We start from the raw sequence: 16,794 nt of genomic DNA, 5'->3' as shown, positions 1-16,794 counted from the left end.
CGCCCCTCCCCACTGCTGCCTGCACAGTTATATATTGACAAACACCATCCAGCCATTTACAGTTACCATTTATTTTGTTCACATTTCGGCAATACCAATCAAGGGTCTAAGTGACAAAAGGCAAGTTGTGGCACTCATTCCGCACAAGAGTGATTGCAGTGACATTGTTGATGTCAGGATCATCCTCATTTCCACGTGGGTTTAGTGAGGCCAAAGCTATAGTCCCATTGAAGTGACCCTTTGCTCAAAAGCCAGCACAAGGTCCTGTTTGGAAACGTTGGAAGCCAGTGTTGTGTTAAACATTCCACTGGGTGGCAGAGTAACACAATGTCAGATCACATACAGCATGCTCAACCACCCAGACTTTCTAACACCACTGTATTCTTTGGATCCCAGTTCAAACATACAATTTCAAAGACTAGCCACCGTCTTAGAATTGACTCCCTTCATTCAACCACCCTCACACTCTGCACAAATAATGCCCACTCATTTTCATTTTAGTGGACACCACGTATATTTTGACGAATCACACTTGATTACCTGTTACAGTTAGGATGTGTGATTGGAATAGAGCAAAAGGAACCAAGAATAGTTTTAGTGGTGTTCGTGTTAAATGTGGGTTGAGAGAGCGATTGGGAGAAATTTGAAACAACTGTTCCCCTTTTGTCTTGGAGGGATGAGGAACGGTGGCATCTAATGGTCTCCCCATTTCTCCACGCATCCAACTTTCCACTTCCAATGCTTTCACTCGGTGCAGCGTGAAGTGATTCTTGCATTTAGGCACAAACAATCATGACCAAATGAGACCAATTAGCAACAACCTGGCCCCGATTTGCACGTTAGCTCTGAACGTCCCAAAAGAGATCACAATTACTCATTCAACTGTCATTTGCAATAGTCCATGGGGTCTTTCAAAACCACCTTGCTCCCACAGATCCCTTCCATTTACCTGATGTCCACCCTCCCCCCCTTCCTAAACCTAACCCTATCCACGAGTTTGTCCATGGACCCCTCACTCCATGTCTAATATGAGCCTCAGTTGTTATATACTGATGATAAGACACAAAATGCTGGAGTAACTCAGGAGATGGGCCAGGCATCATCTCGGGAGAGAAGGAATGGGTGATGTTTCGGGTCGAGACCCTTCTCCAGACCGAGAGTCAGGGGAGAGGTAGACATAGCGATATGGAAGGGTAAGGTGTGAAAATGACAGATCAAAAGGGATGCTGATCAAGGAAAATGTAGAATGGTTCACGGTTAGCCGAGGGGAAGGTGACAACGAGGTGTACAATCAGTAAAATTTAATCAGGAGGACAGTGAAACTAATCGAACTGGGATGGGGAGGGTCAGAGAGCGAGGGAACCAAGGGTTACTTGAAGTTAGAGAAATCAATATTCACACCGCTGGGTTGTAAGCTGCCCAAGAGAAATATGGTGGTGGGTCACTGTCATCACAGATGAAGTGAGTGAAAATATATCCTGCAGAAACTCATCTCTGACTATAACATGGCATTCGATGGGAAAATGGATTCATGTTAGACAATAATCGCTGTGTGTCCGAGGATTTCTTGGAACACAACCCCTCCGCAACATGGGAACAGGTCACCTGTACAGGCGAGGGGCAACTCTGGATGAGAACTGCAGGCAGCAAACTACACCAGCAAGACCAGCCTGTTAGAGCACATCAATGGACCAAACGACACAGCTTGTCCAGAGGAAGCTTCTTAATGCCAGAATACAAATATCACCAAAATAGATAGGGTAAATGCACAGTCTTTTACCCAAAGTAGGGGAATCAAGAACCAGAGGACCAGAAGTTTAAGGTGAGGGGGGAAAGCTGGAGGCCCAGATGGTATATCTGGGCGAGTACTAGTCTTGTGCCACTCAGCTTGTTCCAGTGCTCACCACAATATTCAACCTATTCTTAGCCAAGTCCGTGGTCCCTGCATGCTTCAAAAGATCCATCATCATACCTCGGTTGTCATGAAATGCTTCGAGAGACTAATCAAGAAGCACATCTGCACCCCCCTTCCTCGCAACATGGACCCACTACAGTTCACATTCCGTCCGAACAAGTCCACGGATGATGCGGTCTCCCAGGTTCTGCACACCGCTCTCTCTCATCTGGACAGCCAGGGGGGCTATGTGAGGATGCTGTTCATTGACTTTAGTTCAGCTTTCAACACAATAGTCCCCAGCAGACTGGCTGAGAAGCTGCTGGAACTGGGGTTTAGCATCCCTCTGTGTGCCTGGGTCCTGGACTTTCTCACCGCCAGGCCCCAAGTGGTCAGGATGGGGGAACACACATCTAGCTCCCTCACCCTGAACATAGGATCCCCCCAGGGCTGCATCCTTAGCCCCCTACTGTACTCCCTGTACACACATGACTGTGTGGCCAGGTTCAGCTCAAACTCCATCATCAAGTTTGCTGATGACACTGTGGTGGTGGGCCGGATCTCCGACAATGATAAGAAGGCCTACCCTACCGGGAGGTGGTGGCTGACCTGGCACTCTGGTGTCTGGACAATAGCCTCCTCTTGAATGTCACAAAAACTAAGGAGCTGTTTGTGGACTTTAGAAGGGCTCAACATCCAAGGACGTACACGCCACTGGAAATAAATGGGTCTACTGTGGATAGGGTGAGCAGTTTTAAATACTTGGGAGTCCACATCAAAGAGGATCTGACATGGGCAACGCACATTGCCGCACTGGTGGGTAAGGCAAGGCAGCGCCTTTACCACCTTAGACAGCTGAGGAAATTCAGAGTGTCTCTGAGGATCCTTCATTGCTTCTACTCTGGGGCTGTAGAGAGCATCCTGTCCGGCAACATTACAGTCTGGTTTGGAAACAGCTCTGCCCAGGACAGGATGGCCCTGCAGAGAGTAGTGCATTCGGCAGAACGCACCATGGGAACTACACTCGCCCCCCTGCAGGACCTATACATCAGGAGGTGCAGATCCAGAGCAAGCAAGATTATGAGGGACCCCTGCCACCCCAGCAACGGACTGTTCCAGCTGCTACGGTCAGGCAAACGCCTCCGCTGTCACGCTGTGAAAACGGAGAGGATGAGACGGAGTTTCTTCCCACAGGCCATCAGGACTGTTAACTTTTATAACTCCAGGGACTAAATTTGGTCTTCTCTGTATTAACTTTATTTATATGCTTTAACTGTAATTCTTGTTTGTGCACAATCCGCAGGCATTGCCACTTTCATTTCACTGAACATCGTGTATGTGCATGTGACAAATAAACTTGACTTGACAGGAACCTGAGGGGCAACTTTTTTGTACACCATGGGCGGCAGGCATATAGAAAATGCCGATGGATGAGGTAGTTCAGGCATGTAATCACAGGATTTATCCTCCCTCCTCCCCCTTACCTCCCTCCCCCCCTCCCTCTACCCCCTCCCTCCCTAGGAGATAGATTTAAACTTTAAAATGTGAATAACTTGAAAAATATAATACCGATTTCAATGAAACATCGTCCATTAGCACCAAAGGGATAACGGTGAGTAAGGTGGGCCTAAAATTGTCACGCTATCATGTACTGTTTTGGCTGTATTTCAGGAACAAACAAACAAACAAATGAGACTTTTAGTATATAGAGGGCCAAACTCGGGACTAGTGTAGATGGGGCATGTTGGTTGGTGTAGGCAGGTTGGGCCAAAGGGGCTGTTTTCACGCTGTATCACTCTACAACTACTCTTCTGACAACAATGACCATCAACTTAATGAACAGGAATAAGGTTTGTGACTTAAAAGGTATGGACATGACAATTTCAGCAGCACTCATTCAGTTTCATGGTAACTAATATTTCTGTCCTTGGGAAACTGCATGCTCAGAGTTGTTTAGGAAGGAACTGCAGATGCTGGTTTAAACCGAAGATAGACACAAAATTCTGAAACCCCAAATGCCTAATTCAGGAAGCATAAACATCTAAGTAATAAAATACAAGAGGGAAATGTGCTCAAATTATGAACGGAAGCTCACAGATCAACTGCAGAGAACTGGAGGAAGAGGACATCAGAACTGCCTGGCAAAAAGAGGAAGACCCCCGATTTATAAACATCTCCCACTCCTGTGGCAACAAGTACACGCACCTTCTCTGGAGTCAGACACCTCATGTTGGTCGATTTAAGAATATGCTGCAAATATTCATTCAGATCAGTAATGTTCGTATTAACTGTAACCTTGAGGAAATAAAATGCACAAACAATTCAATCAGTTATCCACGAAGTTGTTTTAACTGAGCAAGTGAACAATTGTTTTGGTGGATGGTTTCTCTACCTTGTTCTCCCATTCAAACTCGGCCCACATCTGCCGGAACTCTGCGTCGGTGCACATAGCGGGCTGGATGTAGTCCATGATGTCAATGTGTATGTCGCTCAACACTACACAGTTCCGGTCGCTGGCTGCCCCAGATATATCGTAAACTGCAAACACAGACCAGGCACAACTGTCAATTCAAGTCCTGAAACGGAAAAAAATCCTTTCCATGGAAGAGTCAGAGGAGTGACTCTGTTCATCAAAGACATTTTGATTTTCACTTATTTCGTTTTTAAAGTATTTTCCTCCTCATTTCCAAACAACTCCACTTTTTTACTAGGAACTTGCTGCCAGGGGTGGTAGTGGAGGCAGATACGATAGCCTTTAGATAGGCACACAGATATGCAGGGAATGGAGGAATATGGAGCATGTGCAGGCAGAGATTAGTTTAACCTAACATTAGGCTTGGCGCAGACATTGTGGGCCAAAGGACTTGTACCTGTGCCGTGCTGTTCTATATCTAACTGAAACACTGAATTTTTTGACATTACGATATCTCAAATTGAGTTTTAAGATGTGCGTTAACAGGTGTTAGTTTTATGTTACTCATTTCTGAGCAGTTCCATGCCTGGCCACAGCACAGTACATGCCATGGCGGCACGGTGGCGCAGTGGTAGAGTTGCTGCCTTACAGCGAATGCAGCGCCGGAGACTCAGGTTCGATCCTGACTACGGGTGCTGTACTGTACGGAGTTTGTACGTTCTCCCCGTGACCTGCGTGGGTTTTCTCCGAGATCTTTGGTTTCCTCCCACATTCCAAAGACGTACAGGTTTGTAGGTTAATTGGCTGGGTATAGGATAATGTTAATGTGCGGGGATCGCTGGGCGGCGCGGACCCGGTGGGCCGAAGGGCCTGTTTCTGCACTGTATCTCTAAATCTAAATCTAAAAAATGATATTTCCTACAGTGGAGACGGCGTGCTCTACGTGTGGGCGATGCCATGAAGATTCCTTCCAACAGTCTGTGCCGGTTGCTCTTGGAAGGATTACAAATGGTTCTCAAAGCCCATGTCGACGGTGAACTGGCATTGTTGATACCAACCACACCGAGCTATCTCCGCACGTCAAGCTTTGGATCAGCCAATTCTTTTCCATAGATTAAAATGAATATCAAAAGGAATCCAACATTAAGGCAGGAATCAACAAACGTTCACCCCAACACATACATTATCTCATTATTATGAACATCTGTTTCCTAATCCAGTGTTATTTTTCCTCAGACAACAACACACAAATTGTTACTGGGTAAACAAACCTTCTCACCTATATTCCCAAAAATGATGCCATTTTCTGTTGAAGCTACTTTGACGTTTGCCTTGATGTTAGCAAAATCGTGTGGAGCGAGTGTCAGAGGTGAAGGCTTCTCAACGAGTTTAAGATCGCCTGGTGAGAGAAAAAAGCAACCAGGATACACATTACCACCTCTCGTGAACTGCCACTCATACAGCAAAGTGTCTCAAAGAGTTAGATCATAAAATGAACTCTTGAACTGTGAAAACCTACCCAACGTGGCGAGTTCCAGTGTGCAGTTCTGAAGCGTGTCACTGGTCTGATTGACCACAAGAACATCAAGTACAATATCATATTGATTGACGTGTACATAGGCTTCTGCATAAACTGGATCTGAGAAACCAGTCAACTGTGTAACCTACAAAATAAAAATAAAACACAATAACCCAGCACTCCTTGAGAGCCATAGAATCGTACAGTACGGAATCAGGCCCTTTGGCCCAATTTTCTCAGAGCAACCAAGGATGCCCCATCTACACTAGTCCCACCTGTCCGCATTTGGCCCATATCGTTCAAAACCTTTCCTATCCATGTATCTGTCCCGTACCTTTCAAACGTTGCAACCATGAGCGAGCTTCCCAAGAACAATAGTTTACCTGGTTGGATGATTAAATCCATTGCATGGGAGAGTGGGTAGAGAGAGGGAGAGATAGGTGGGGAGGGACAAACCAACCAGGGAGACGTGGGGAGAATGACTTTCATGGTAAGCAGAAAGGGGCAGGGTGGGCTGACTGCTGGTGAAACTGTGTTGCACCTGGTGGAAGTGACTAATAACATGTTGGATGCGGAGGCTGGTATGCTGAAAGCATGGACTAATGGAACTTTAGTGGGGAGAAAGCAGAAGTGTGGGAAATGGATGAGATGTGGGTGAGGGTAACATCAACCAATCAATCCAGATGTCCTGGAGTGGACAGCCTCATTTGGAGAACAGATACAGCAGGGACACAGAAAGTGAGAAAGGGATGGTGTCTTAACAAGAAACAGATGGGAGAAGGTGTGGTCGAGATAGCAAGGGAGTAATGATTACAGAGAGTTTCTCGTTAAAGTGAAGGATCGAGTATCATGTCTGTACCTTGCTGAGCTTGGAAGCCAGGGGGTCGGAAGCTTCCTTTCGCTGTGTGTTACCCATTGCAGCCAACAAGCTGAGCTGGAACTGGTCCTCTTTGGAGGACATTTCATTCTTGGCCATCAGTTGCATGAAGGAGATGGGATCGTCTGCCTGCACCAACACGTTTCTCTTCTCAGACTGTTTCTAATTGGGGCAAAGAAGAAAATCATCAGGATACCTTTACACAAGCTGTAACAGTAGTCCACAGCAATCAGGACCAACACGCTGAAAGTTCACAATACACTCTCCTGAAAATTAAAATCCGATTACCAATCCAGGCCAACATAATTATGCGAGGGAAAGGCAGTATTTTGTTGTATCTGGTTGAATGGAAGAGAACAAAAACTGTGGCGAATGGAGAACAATTCTTTCCTAAACTATCTGAAGGCACTCCCTTGTTAAACTATAATTACATGCACATTCGCAACATCTATTTTTAGAGCATTTTTGTTGGACTGAAACATCTCCAGGTACTTCAGAGAGGCTTTGAACAAATATTAGTTCACAAATGTTAATTTGTGCCATGGACAATTTAATTAAATGTTCTTACTCAGAAATCTGCAACAGCACACAGCTGGAAGAGCTCTGTAATTTGACTTAAGAGATTTTTATTTATCTTTGGAGCTTTTAAAATTAGAATCACTTCACTGACAAGCACACTTGCTCCACGGGCAGCACCCACATTGTGGAAGGGTTGTGTCACAAAAACGTTTGTGTCGCGATTTTCATAAATACAAAGCCGCTTCATCTGCACATGCATCAAGAAATGGGATGAGAAAATATATATTGTATCTCCTTTTTTCACAAAACTCAACCAGAAAGTTTGATTCCAATTCTGTAAGTACCCAAATTCTGTTACCCAAATGACAGAAATACAAGATGTAGAAACAAAGAATGGCAGATGCTGGTTTATACCAAAGATAGACACAAAGTGCTGGAGTTACTCAGTGGGTCACTGGCCTGAAACGTCACCCATCCTTTTTCGCCAGAGATGTTGCCTGACCCACTGAGTTACGCCAGCACTTTGTGTCTATTCTATGTGACAGGAATACAAGGGCCCTAATAACAATAACTCTTGGACAACAGTGATCTGAATCGTGTGTACCAGACTGCACGGTAGCGCAGCGGTAGAGTTGCTGCTTTACAGCGAATGCAGCGCCGGAGACTCAGGTTCGATCCTGACTACGGGTGCTGCACTGTAAGGAGTTTGTACGTTCTCCCCGTGACCGTGGGTTTTCTCCGAGATCTTCGGTTTCCTCCCACACTCCAAAGACGTACAGGTATGTAGGTTAATTGGCTGGGTAAATGTAAAAATTGTCCCTAGTGGGTGTAGGATAGTGTTAATGTACGGGGATCACTGGGCGGCACGGACTTGGAGGGCCGAAAAGGCCTGTTTCCGGCTGTATATATATGATATGATATGATTCTCCCACTTCAAATATACTCAGAGGTTAAAAAAACAACACATCCGGATCAACTGTTACGCATCCCCAGCTTCCTTGAAAACATTACCTTCTGAGACAGTTTCTCTTCTTCTAGTTTGGCTGACAGCATTTGAGAGAGGGACTTTCTGCATTCTTTATTGAAGATATCACTCATCAGCGGGGAACACTCAGAGAGAACTTTGAGGCAGAGCGAGATCCGGTCGACGTCATCGTCAGTGATGGGTTTCTTCGGCAGAGACGATTTACCCAGGTGTAAAATGGTGGCCATGAGTAGCATTGACTCCGCAATAAAACTCTACAAAAAGAAAGGTATTTAAGAAAGCAAGAAACAGAAGGGGGAGCAGGCCAATCAATACCATGGGTAAACTTCCGCATCAAAACAACTTCTTGCTCTATTTCCATATTTCTCCATCCAGTGCTGTCAAATATTTGCCAATTTCACCTAGCAACCACAACTCCTTGTGCTTTATTCAGGTAATTCCTCTGCTCCACCACATTTGTCACCACATCCATCATGTCAGATATCTGCTGCTTTATTCATTCATCTTATCTCACCCAAGATTACCGCCCACCCCGTTTACCCCAGAATACCCCCCTCCCCGTCACTCTCCTCCAGATTATCCCCAACCGCCCCCAGATTACCCCCACTCTACTCAGATTACCCCTGGTGCATTCTCCCCCAGATAACCCCCTCCCCCTCATTACCCCCTCTCCCCCTGATTACCCACCGGTCCCCCCTGAACCAGCGCACATTACAGCAGACTGCGACAGCCTTTTGTCCCAGTCTTTTTAAAAACAAAATTTGAACTTGTGCATACTTTGAATACGAGCCCTTGCAGATGGCTAATATTTACCGCAAACCTGACAATTAACACCTAGGTTTTGAAAATAACTTTAACCAAGATAAATACTCTTCCAACTGCACGTTTAATTTCTTAAAACTTCTTTCAGGTTAAAATACTTCTAGTTGATGGAAACATTGGAAATCAGCTGTACTGTTGCTTGTTGATTTCTCAACAGAATTATCACTTACGTTTTGTTTCTTTTTATCCTGAACGAGTGCTGTATAACGCAAAGCTATCTTGGTCAATGTAGTTGCAAGGGCACCGGCCACAAAGAAATCTCCATCCAGCAGGAATCCACGGAGAGGTGGTCTTAAAGAGTACATTTAGATTTTATAGAATTAACAGAGCCCAAAAACTGAACTGTGTGGATGCAGTCATTTGCAATGGCATATATCAATGCCCTATTCAATATTATTGAGAAACCAAATATTACTAATTATATTCTCCAAGATTTACGGCTACACCACACAGTACAGACAGTAGAAACCGAGTCAAAATGTTTGGTAAATTGTACTTTTTAGTTTTAAATTAGATGATGAAGCAGAACCATCAAAGTAACTTGTGCATGCAATAAGCCATTCAGTTTGAAAGACATGAAAACTTTTATTAAAATCAATAGTCATTAAATTCATAAGGTTGTACTTTTTCCTGAACTGCTAACATGAAAATCTTTATGAAGAAGTCATGTTTAAACCTTGGGATTCAAATCAGTAAATAATTCTACATTGACAACATATGTTGCTCAAGTTGACACACTATAGTGTTTAAAACTGTTTTGAAGTGAACTGTACACAGTGGCGCAGCGGTAGAGCTGCTGCCTTACCGAGCCAGAGACCTGGATTCAATCCTGACTAAAGGGCCTGTCCCACGTATGCTTTTGTTTAAGCGACTGCCATAGTCGTAGCAGGTCACCGAAAAACCGGCGACTGGACCCCCCCTCCGACAAGCTACAATAACCTACCACCTAGTCGACGTCAAGCCACGGCAAGCTACCGACAACCGGCGACCCAATCGTCACGAGTAGGACGTCCATCTACGACCGCACCTACGGCAACCTACGACCACAGACGACAACCTACGACAACTGAAGTCAACCTACGTCCACCCGCAACAAGCTACGACCCTGTCGGTGAAAATTGAAGACAACTCACGTCATTTTGGCCACCGGTTTTGACGTCAGTACCTGTCACCAGTTGACGTAGATAGTCGCCAATGGAATTCACCAAAATCAGCACCGACGATAATCTACGTCACCTGGCATACGACAACACCTATGACAGCACCTACGTCAGGAGATGTCAAGCTACGCTCATTGGTGTCAAACCCACTGTCGCCAAAATTTTTCAACATGATAGGAGCAAAGTGAGACCGCACCTGGAGTACTGTGTGCAGTTTTGGTCTCCAAATTTGAGGAAGGATATTCTTGCTATTGAGGGCGTGCAGCGTAGGTTTACTAGGTTAATTCCCGGAATGGCGGGATTGTCGTATGTTGAAAGACTGAAGCGACTAGGCTTGTGTACACTGGAATTTGGAAGGACGAGAGGGGATCTTATTGAAACAGAAAAGATTATTAAGGGTTTGGACACGTTAGAGGCAGGAAACATGTTCCCAATGTTGGGGGAGTCCAGAACCAGGGGCCACAATTTAAGAATAAGGGGTAGGCCATTTAGAACAGAGATGAGGAAAAACTTTTTCAGTCAGAGTTGTAAATCTGTGGAATTCTCTGCCTCAGAAGGCAGTGGAGGCCAGTTCTCTGGATGCATTCAAGAGAGAGCTAGATAGAGCTCTTAAGGATAGCGGAGTCAGGGGGTGTGGGGAGAAGGCAGGAACGGGGTACTGATTGAGAATGATCAGCCATGATCATATTGAATGGTGGTGCTGGCTCGAAAGGCCAAATGGTCTACTCCTAATTGGTCGGTGTGGACTCGGTGGGCTGGAAGGGCTATTTCCGCACTGTATCTATAAACTAAACTAAACTAACTATATCTTCAGTACCTCCGCCATCAAGGAATGCAATTCATTGTGTTCAGAAACCGTATAAAGTTGGAATGCAAGTACTAAAAATTGCGGATGCTGGTGTACCAAAGGAGGGCACAAAATGCTGGAGTAACTCAGCGGGTCAGGCAGCATCTGTGGGGAACATGGATAGGTGACGTTTCACAGAGTGCTGGAGTAACTCAGTGGGTCAGGCAACATCTCTGGGGAACGTGGACAGGTGATGTTTTGGGTCAGAACCCTTCTTCAAAGTGATTGCTGAAGGGGGGGGGGGATCTGGTGAGTGGAGGGGCAGCACAATGCATGGCTGGAAAGAGCAGCTATATTCAACACCAATTCAAAAATACGACGGACGGACAAAGTCATCTTTGAATCCAAATCTAAAGCTTCCCACAAACTTGGGCAACAACTGCAGAAAGCATATCTTCATATTTCTAGATTTCATTTGTGTCCAAATCTTCAAATGATTATTTCAGTGAATGGGAGGTTGCTGGTATCAGATCAGTTAAAGCAATGAGGTATGTATCATATCATATCATATATATACAGCCGGAAACAGGCCTTTTCGGCCCACCAAGTCCGTGCCGCCCAGCGATCCCCGCACATTAACACTATCCTACACCCACTAGGGACAATTTTTACCTTTACCCAGCCAATTAACCTACATACCTGTACGTCTTTGGAGTGTGGGAGGAAACCGAAGATCTCGGAGAAAACCCACGCAGGTCACGGGGAGAACGTACAAACTCCTTACAGTGCAGCACCCGTAGTCAGGATCGAACCTGAGTCTCCGGCGTATATCTCTAACCTTTTAATATGATGACATTTATACACAATGTAAAGTAATGTGGCATTACCGATCTTCATCCTTTTTGGAAGGTCTTGCACTAAGAGCGCTCTGAGTTGCGTAGGTTCCCATCTCTGTCACGAGTTTTTGTGTTGGAACCACCTGAACATCTTCATCCATCCTCGGCTCACCGGTTTCCTTCTTTATCTCAGAATCGACAATTGGAATCTAATGCAGGGGCCAGACAGATACAAGTTACAGTTGTCAAATACCCTTGTACACTTCCACCATATTTCAATCGGGCATTCCTGCATAATCACTACAAGAAACGCATTCTCAGTTTAGCTGAAAATAATTCCTTCACCAATATTTTTATGGTAAATTTCTTCCATGTTGTCTTCTCCCTTGAAATACTTATGGAAATTACTAATTACTTTTCGTAAAGATGTGGAATGAATTAGAGTTGAACTAACAGTTATAACTACAATTTTCAATCACAATTATACTGCAATTAACTTTTCGAAAACAATTTCAAATACTTCAATCGATTTTGGTTTGCTTCCATTTCTGTTTTCAGATATCACTTAAGGGCCTGTCCCACGTAGGCGATTTTTTTGGCGACTGCCGGCGACTGTCAAAGTCGTAGCAGATCGCCAAAATTTTATTTTCCCGACGACAATGACCACGACAATGCCGAATCAGGTCGAGATTACAGCGTCTTCGGAAACATCGCAAAATTCCCACGCTGGCAATGCTTCTCCGGCGTCCTAATTTTCGCTGAAATCACTGACAAGTCGGTAAGTACTTGAGAGTTTTGAACTATAACATCTTATATGGGTTACTTAAAAACCAAGCTTCACTGTAACAAGGCATAAACTGGATTTACTTCCAGTTTACTAATAGCTGTATTAAAAAAAATTTTTTTTTAAGTGGTTAAGTGGATTTTTGTGAAAAGTGTGTGGACATTCTTTGAAAATGTACGGGAGATGCATATCTGGTTTCTGGGTTGCATATCTGGGGTGGGAGCCCACGTTAAATGTAATGGCTGATGGCCATAAACATCGTGAAAATTCCCACACTTACCTGACCGTCAAACTGTCGCCTCCAATCTACCTGTCAAATGTCCTGACGGTAAATAAATTGGTTAAACACAAGCATTTTATGGTATTTGGAAATGACTTTACTAATTTCAATATTATGTGCTTCTAACTGCATCTAAGAGAACCTAGCAAACCTGGGGACAGCATGCGACAGCGCCCGTAATAAGCAACGATACCTGGCGACAAGCCAGCTGTCGCGAGAAATTTCAAACCGGATGATTTCTCAGCGACGCGCTGAGATCCACTACGATTTTTGGAAGACTCCTCACGATCATGCCCGTGACACCCCGGCGAACTGTCGGCAACAGCCTAGTCGTCAGCAGTCGCCTTAAAATCGCCTAAGTGGGACAGACCCTTTACTATAGAGATTGAGCACGTAAGTCTTAGCAAGGCATTACTTGAATTTAGATTGAATTAAAAAATGTGAAAACAAATGTGGGTATCTGTACACCGTCTGCAAATCACTCATTCAGTCGTTTGTTAGTGGACTGGAACCCAGCGCTCCACAGGAGAGAGAAATATCCAAGTGTACCCACATACCTCACCCAATGATCGGCGAACTTCAGTCATAACACTCTGAATGTCAGCCTTAGTGCTGCAATATTCGCCCAAAATCCAGAGAGCTCCTCTGTAAATCCTGCAGCAGAAACAAAATGAACAAAGTGTTTTAAAATGAAAGATATTGGAAATCTTCAATAAAACAGAATACATCGGAAACACTCAGTAGGTCAGTCAGCATCTGATGAAAGAGAAACTGATTGAACATTTAAAGTCAGAGCCTTATGTACAATAAACTGAGAACTACAAGATGGTGCAGCTGTTTCTGTCAGGTCCAAGTTTGTGTTGTTTTAAATTCAACAGAAAACTAGAGGGGACTTTTGGACCAACAACTGAATGACAATACTTTCCAGAATGAACCAAACTGCATTTGGTTACATCAGTCCAAACATTAACTGAAAACAAAACTCACAATGCCATCAAGGCTGGAACATGAAAAGATCAAGCTGATTGTAAAGAAAAACAAGTTCTGCAAGACCCTCTCCTCCATGTCAATCTTTATTTGAACTTGTTCAATGGCCACATCAACCAGAGATTTCTTATTATTCCCAAGTTTCCAAACAAATGAATTTATTGTATAGTATAATCTATCTGTACTATTTGTGAAAATAAAAACTTTGTGTTACCCAATTACACTTGCACATTCCGTATTCAAGTTGCACCACCATCCAAAATATCAAATCTGTTACTTCTTTGAAACCGCACTGATCAATCTCCATAAAACAGATACTAGTAACTAGTAACTACTACCTACAAATTGGGACAGGATTTTGAACTCAGAATCCAAATGGCAATTGAACAGGATCCATCCACAACTAGCCCAACGTAAAACTGGAAGTGAAGGCACGTACACGAATAATTAATTCGTAGGTGTTCGAAAGAACTGCAGATGCTGGTTTAAATCGAAGGTAGACACAAAATGCTGGAGTAACTCAGCAGGACAGGCAGCATCTCTGGAGAAAAGGAATAGGCAACGTTTCGGGTCGAGCACAGTACAGCACAGTACAGAGATAGTTGCATACAGCATATAATCCTCCAACGGGATCCCACTACTGGCCACATCTTCCCATCTCCACCCCTTTCTGCTTTCCGCAGAGACCGTTCCCTCCACAACTCCCTGGTCAACTCGTCCCTTCACACCTAAACCACCCCCTCCCAGGTACTTTCCCCAGCAACGGCAGGAGATGCAACACCTGTCTCTTTAGCTCCCCCCTCGTCTCCATCCAAGGACCCCGACAGTCTTTTCAGGTGTGGCAGAGGTTCACTTGCACCTCCTCCAACCTCATCTACTGTATCTGCTGTTCCAGGTGTCAACCTCTGTACATCAGCGAGACCAAGCGCAGACTCAGTGATCGTTTCGCTGAGCACCCCCACTCAGTCCACCTTAACCTACCTGACCTCCCGGGGGCTCTGCATTTTAACTCCCCCTCCCATTCCTAATCTAATCTGTTCTGGGCCGCCTCCATTGTCAGAGTGAGGCCCAGTGCAAATTGGAGGAACAGCACCTCATATTTCACTTGGGTAGCTTACACCCCAGCACTATGAACTAACTTCAAATAGCCCTTGCTTTCCCTCTCTCTCCATCCCCTCCCCTTCCCAGTTCTCCTACCCGTCTTACTGTCTCTGACCACATTCTATTCCTGTCCCGCCCACTCCCCTGACATCAGTCTGAAGAAGGGTCTCGTCCCGAAACGTCAACCATTCCTTCTCTCCAGAGATGCTGCCTGACCCGCTGAGTTACTCCAGCATTTTGTGTCTACCAATAATTAATTCATGCCTGGTCGTATAAAAATAACCCAAAGAGCACTTTAAGTGGAAAACCAAACAGAATTACAGCATCTCATGTTCTACTTGAGTAGCTTACAACCCAAGAGGTATGGACATCGAATTCTCAAATTTTAACTAACTAACACACAGCACGGTGATGCGGCGGTAGAGTTGCTGCCTTACAGCACATCCCGTTTACAGGTGCTGTCTGTGCGGAGTTTGTACGTTCTCCCCGTGGGTTTTCTCCAAGATCTTCGATTTCCTCCCACACTCCAAAGATGTACGGGTTTGTAAGTTAATTGGCTTGGTATAATTGTAAAGTGTCCCTAGTGTGTGTAGGATAGTGTTAATGTGCGGGGATCGCTGGACAGTGAGGATGTGGTGGGCCGAAGGGCCTGTTTCCGCGCTGTATCTCTAAACTAAACTAACTAACTAACAAAACCTACCTACCCCCCCCCCCCCCCCCCCACTTCTTCAGTGCCCCACCTGCATGCGCACACATTTCTCCCCACTATCCCAGCCCCCTTTCCCCGTCCCCTTCCACGTATATCCCTCTCTCTGGCTTCACATTTCACAACATTTTGTAAGCCTGCATCTCCAGTTCTTTGTGTCCAAAATCACACTTCTGTTCAGCCATAATTTAAATAGGAGTGAACAGATGCCAATGTTTTACAAGAGTGGAAATCAAGTATAGAATCACTGCATTTATTACTGTGCAGAGATCTTCTGTGCAGTGAAAAGCTATCCTTACTTGACAGATTTGATGGCGTAGAACACCTCCAACATTTTCTCGACGATGAGTGAACGAAGGGCTTCAAACCTCTGAATGGCTTCCCGCACAAACTCCAGGACATCTGCCGCCGCGGCCTCGTTGTTATCACTGAGGAACTCCATCAGCTGTGGTGTAAGCATCCGTAATGAACACATCACCAAAACAGTATGTCAAATTACCCTGCAACTTCCAGTAATAGCATTTAGTGTTTTAAAATAGAGTTCCAGGAACAGAATTAGGCCATTCGGCCCATCGTCTACTCCACCATTCAATCGTGGCTGATCTATCTTTCCTGCTCGATCCCATTCTCTGCCTTCTCCCCATAACGCCTGACACCCGTACATAAGTTACCAACTAAGTTTAAATATCCATTGACGGCCACAGCCTTCTGTGGCAAAGAATTCCACAGATTCACTACCCTCTGACTAAAGAAATTCCCCCTCATCTCCTTTCTAAAGGTATGTCCTTTTATTCTGAAGCTACAGCCTCTGGTCCTAGACTCTCCCCCTAGTGGAAATTTCACTATTTGGAAAGTTTCAATGAGGTCCCCCCTCATTCTTCTAAACTCCTGCGAGTACAGGCACAGTGCCGTCAAACCCTCATCAAATGTTACTTATTTGTAACATGTGTTTTGAAACAGAAAGTGCCCTTTTCTCAGATATGTTTACAATCATTGTAGTTTTAAATTTTAGTTTTAGATACAGCGTGGAAACAGGCCCTTCAGCCAATAACCAAGTCCACGCTGACCAATGATGACCCCGAACACTAGTTCTATCCTACAGACCAGGGATAATTTACTGAGGG

The 16,794-nt window shown here is 44.8% G+C and overlaps 1 protein-coding gene across 5 annotated transcripts in view; it reads right to left on the bottom strand.

Annotated features, from left to right (window-relative positions):
• Positions 1 to 16,794, bottom strand: part of copb1 (COPI coat complex subunit beta 1) — a 40,783-nt gene that overhangs the window by 7,080 nt on the left and 16,909 nt on the right. For all 5 annotated transcript variants that reach the window (XM_078414978.1, XM_078414979.1, XM_078414977.1 and 2 more), the window contains 10 exons: positions 15,970 to 16,115; positions 13,434 to 13,530; positions 11,864 to 12,021; positions 9,200 to 9,320; positions 8,234 to 8,461; positions 6,686 to 6,865; positions 5,827 to 5,971; positions 5,587 to 5,706; positions 4,287 to 4,432; positions 4,100 to 4,189 (listed from right to left, as the gene is read on the bottom strand). In XM_078414978.1, coding sequence (XP_078271104.1) covers positions 4,100 to 4,189; positions 4,287 to 4,432; positions 5,587 to 5,706; positions 5,827 to 5,971; positions 6,686 to 6,865; positions 8,234 to 8,461; positions 9,200 to 9,320; positions 11,864 to 12,021; positions 13,434 to 13,530; positions 15,970 to 16,115 — 1,431 coding nt within the window. The remainder of the gene's footprint in view (positions 1 to 4,099; positions 4,190 to 4,286; positions 4,433 to 5,586; positions 5,707 to 5,826; positions 5,972 to 6,685; positions 6,866 to 8,233; positions 8,462 to 9,199; positions 9,321 to 11,863; positions 12,022 to 13,433; positions 13,531 to 15,969; positions 16,116 to 16,794) is intronic.

The sequence above is a fragment of the Rhinoraja longicauda genome, chromosome 18, assembly GCF_053455715.1.
Source record: "Rhinoraja longicauda isolate Sanriku21f chromosome 18, sRhiLon1.1, whole genome shotgun sequence".
NCBI classification, from domain to species: domain Eukaryota; kingdom Metazoa; phylum Chordata; class Chondrichthyes; order Rajiformes; family Arhynchobatidae; genus Rhinoraja; species Rhinoraja longicauda.
This window is presented reverse-complemented; position numbering and strand designations above follow the sequence as displayed.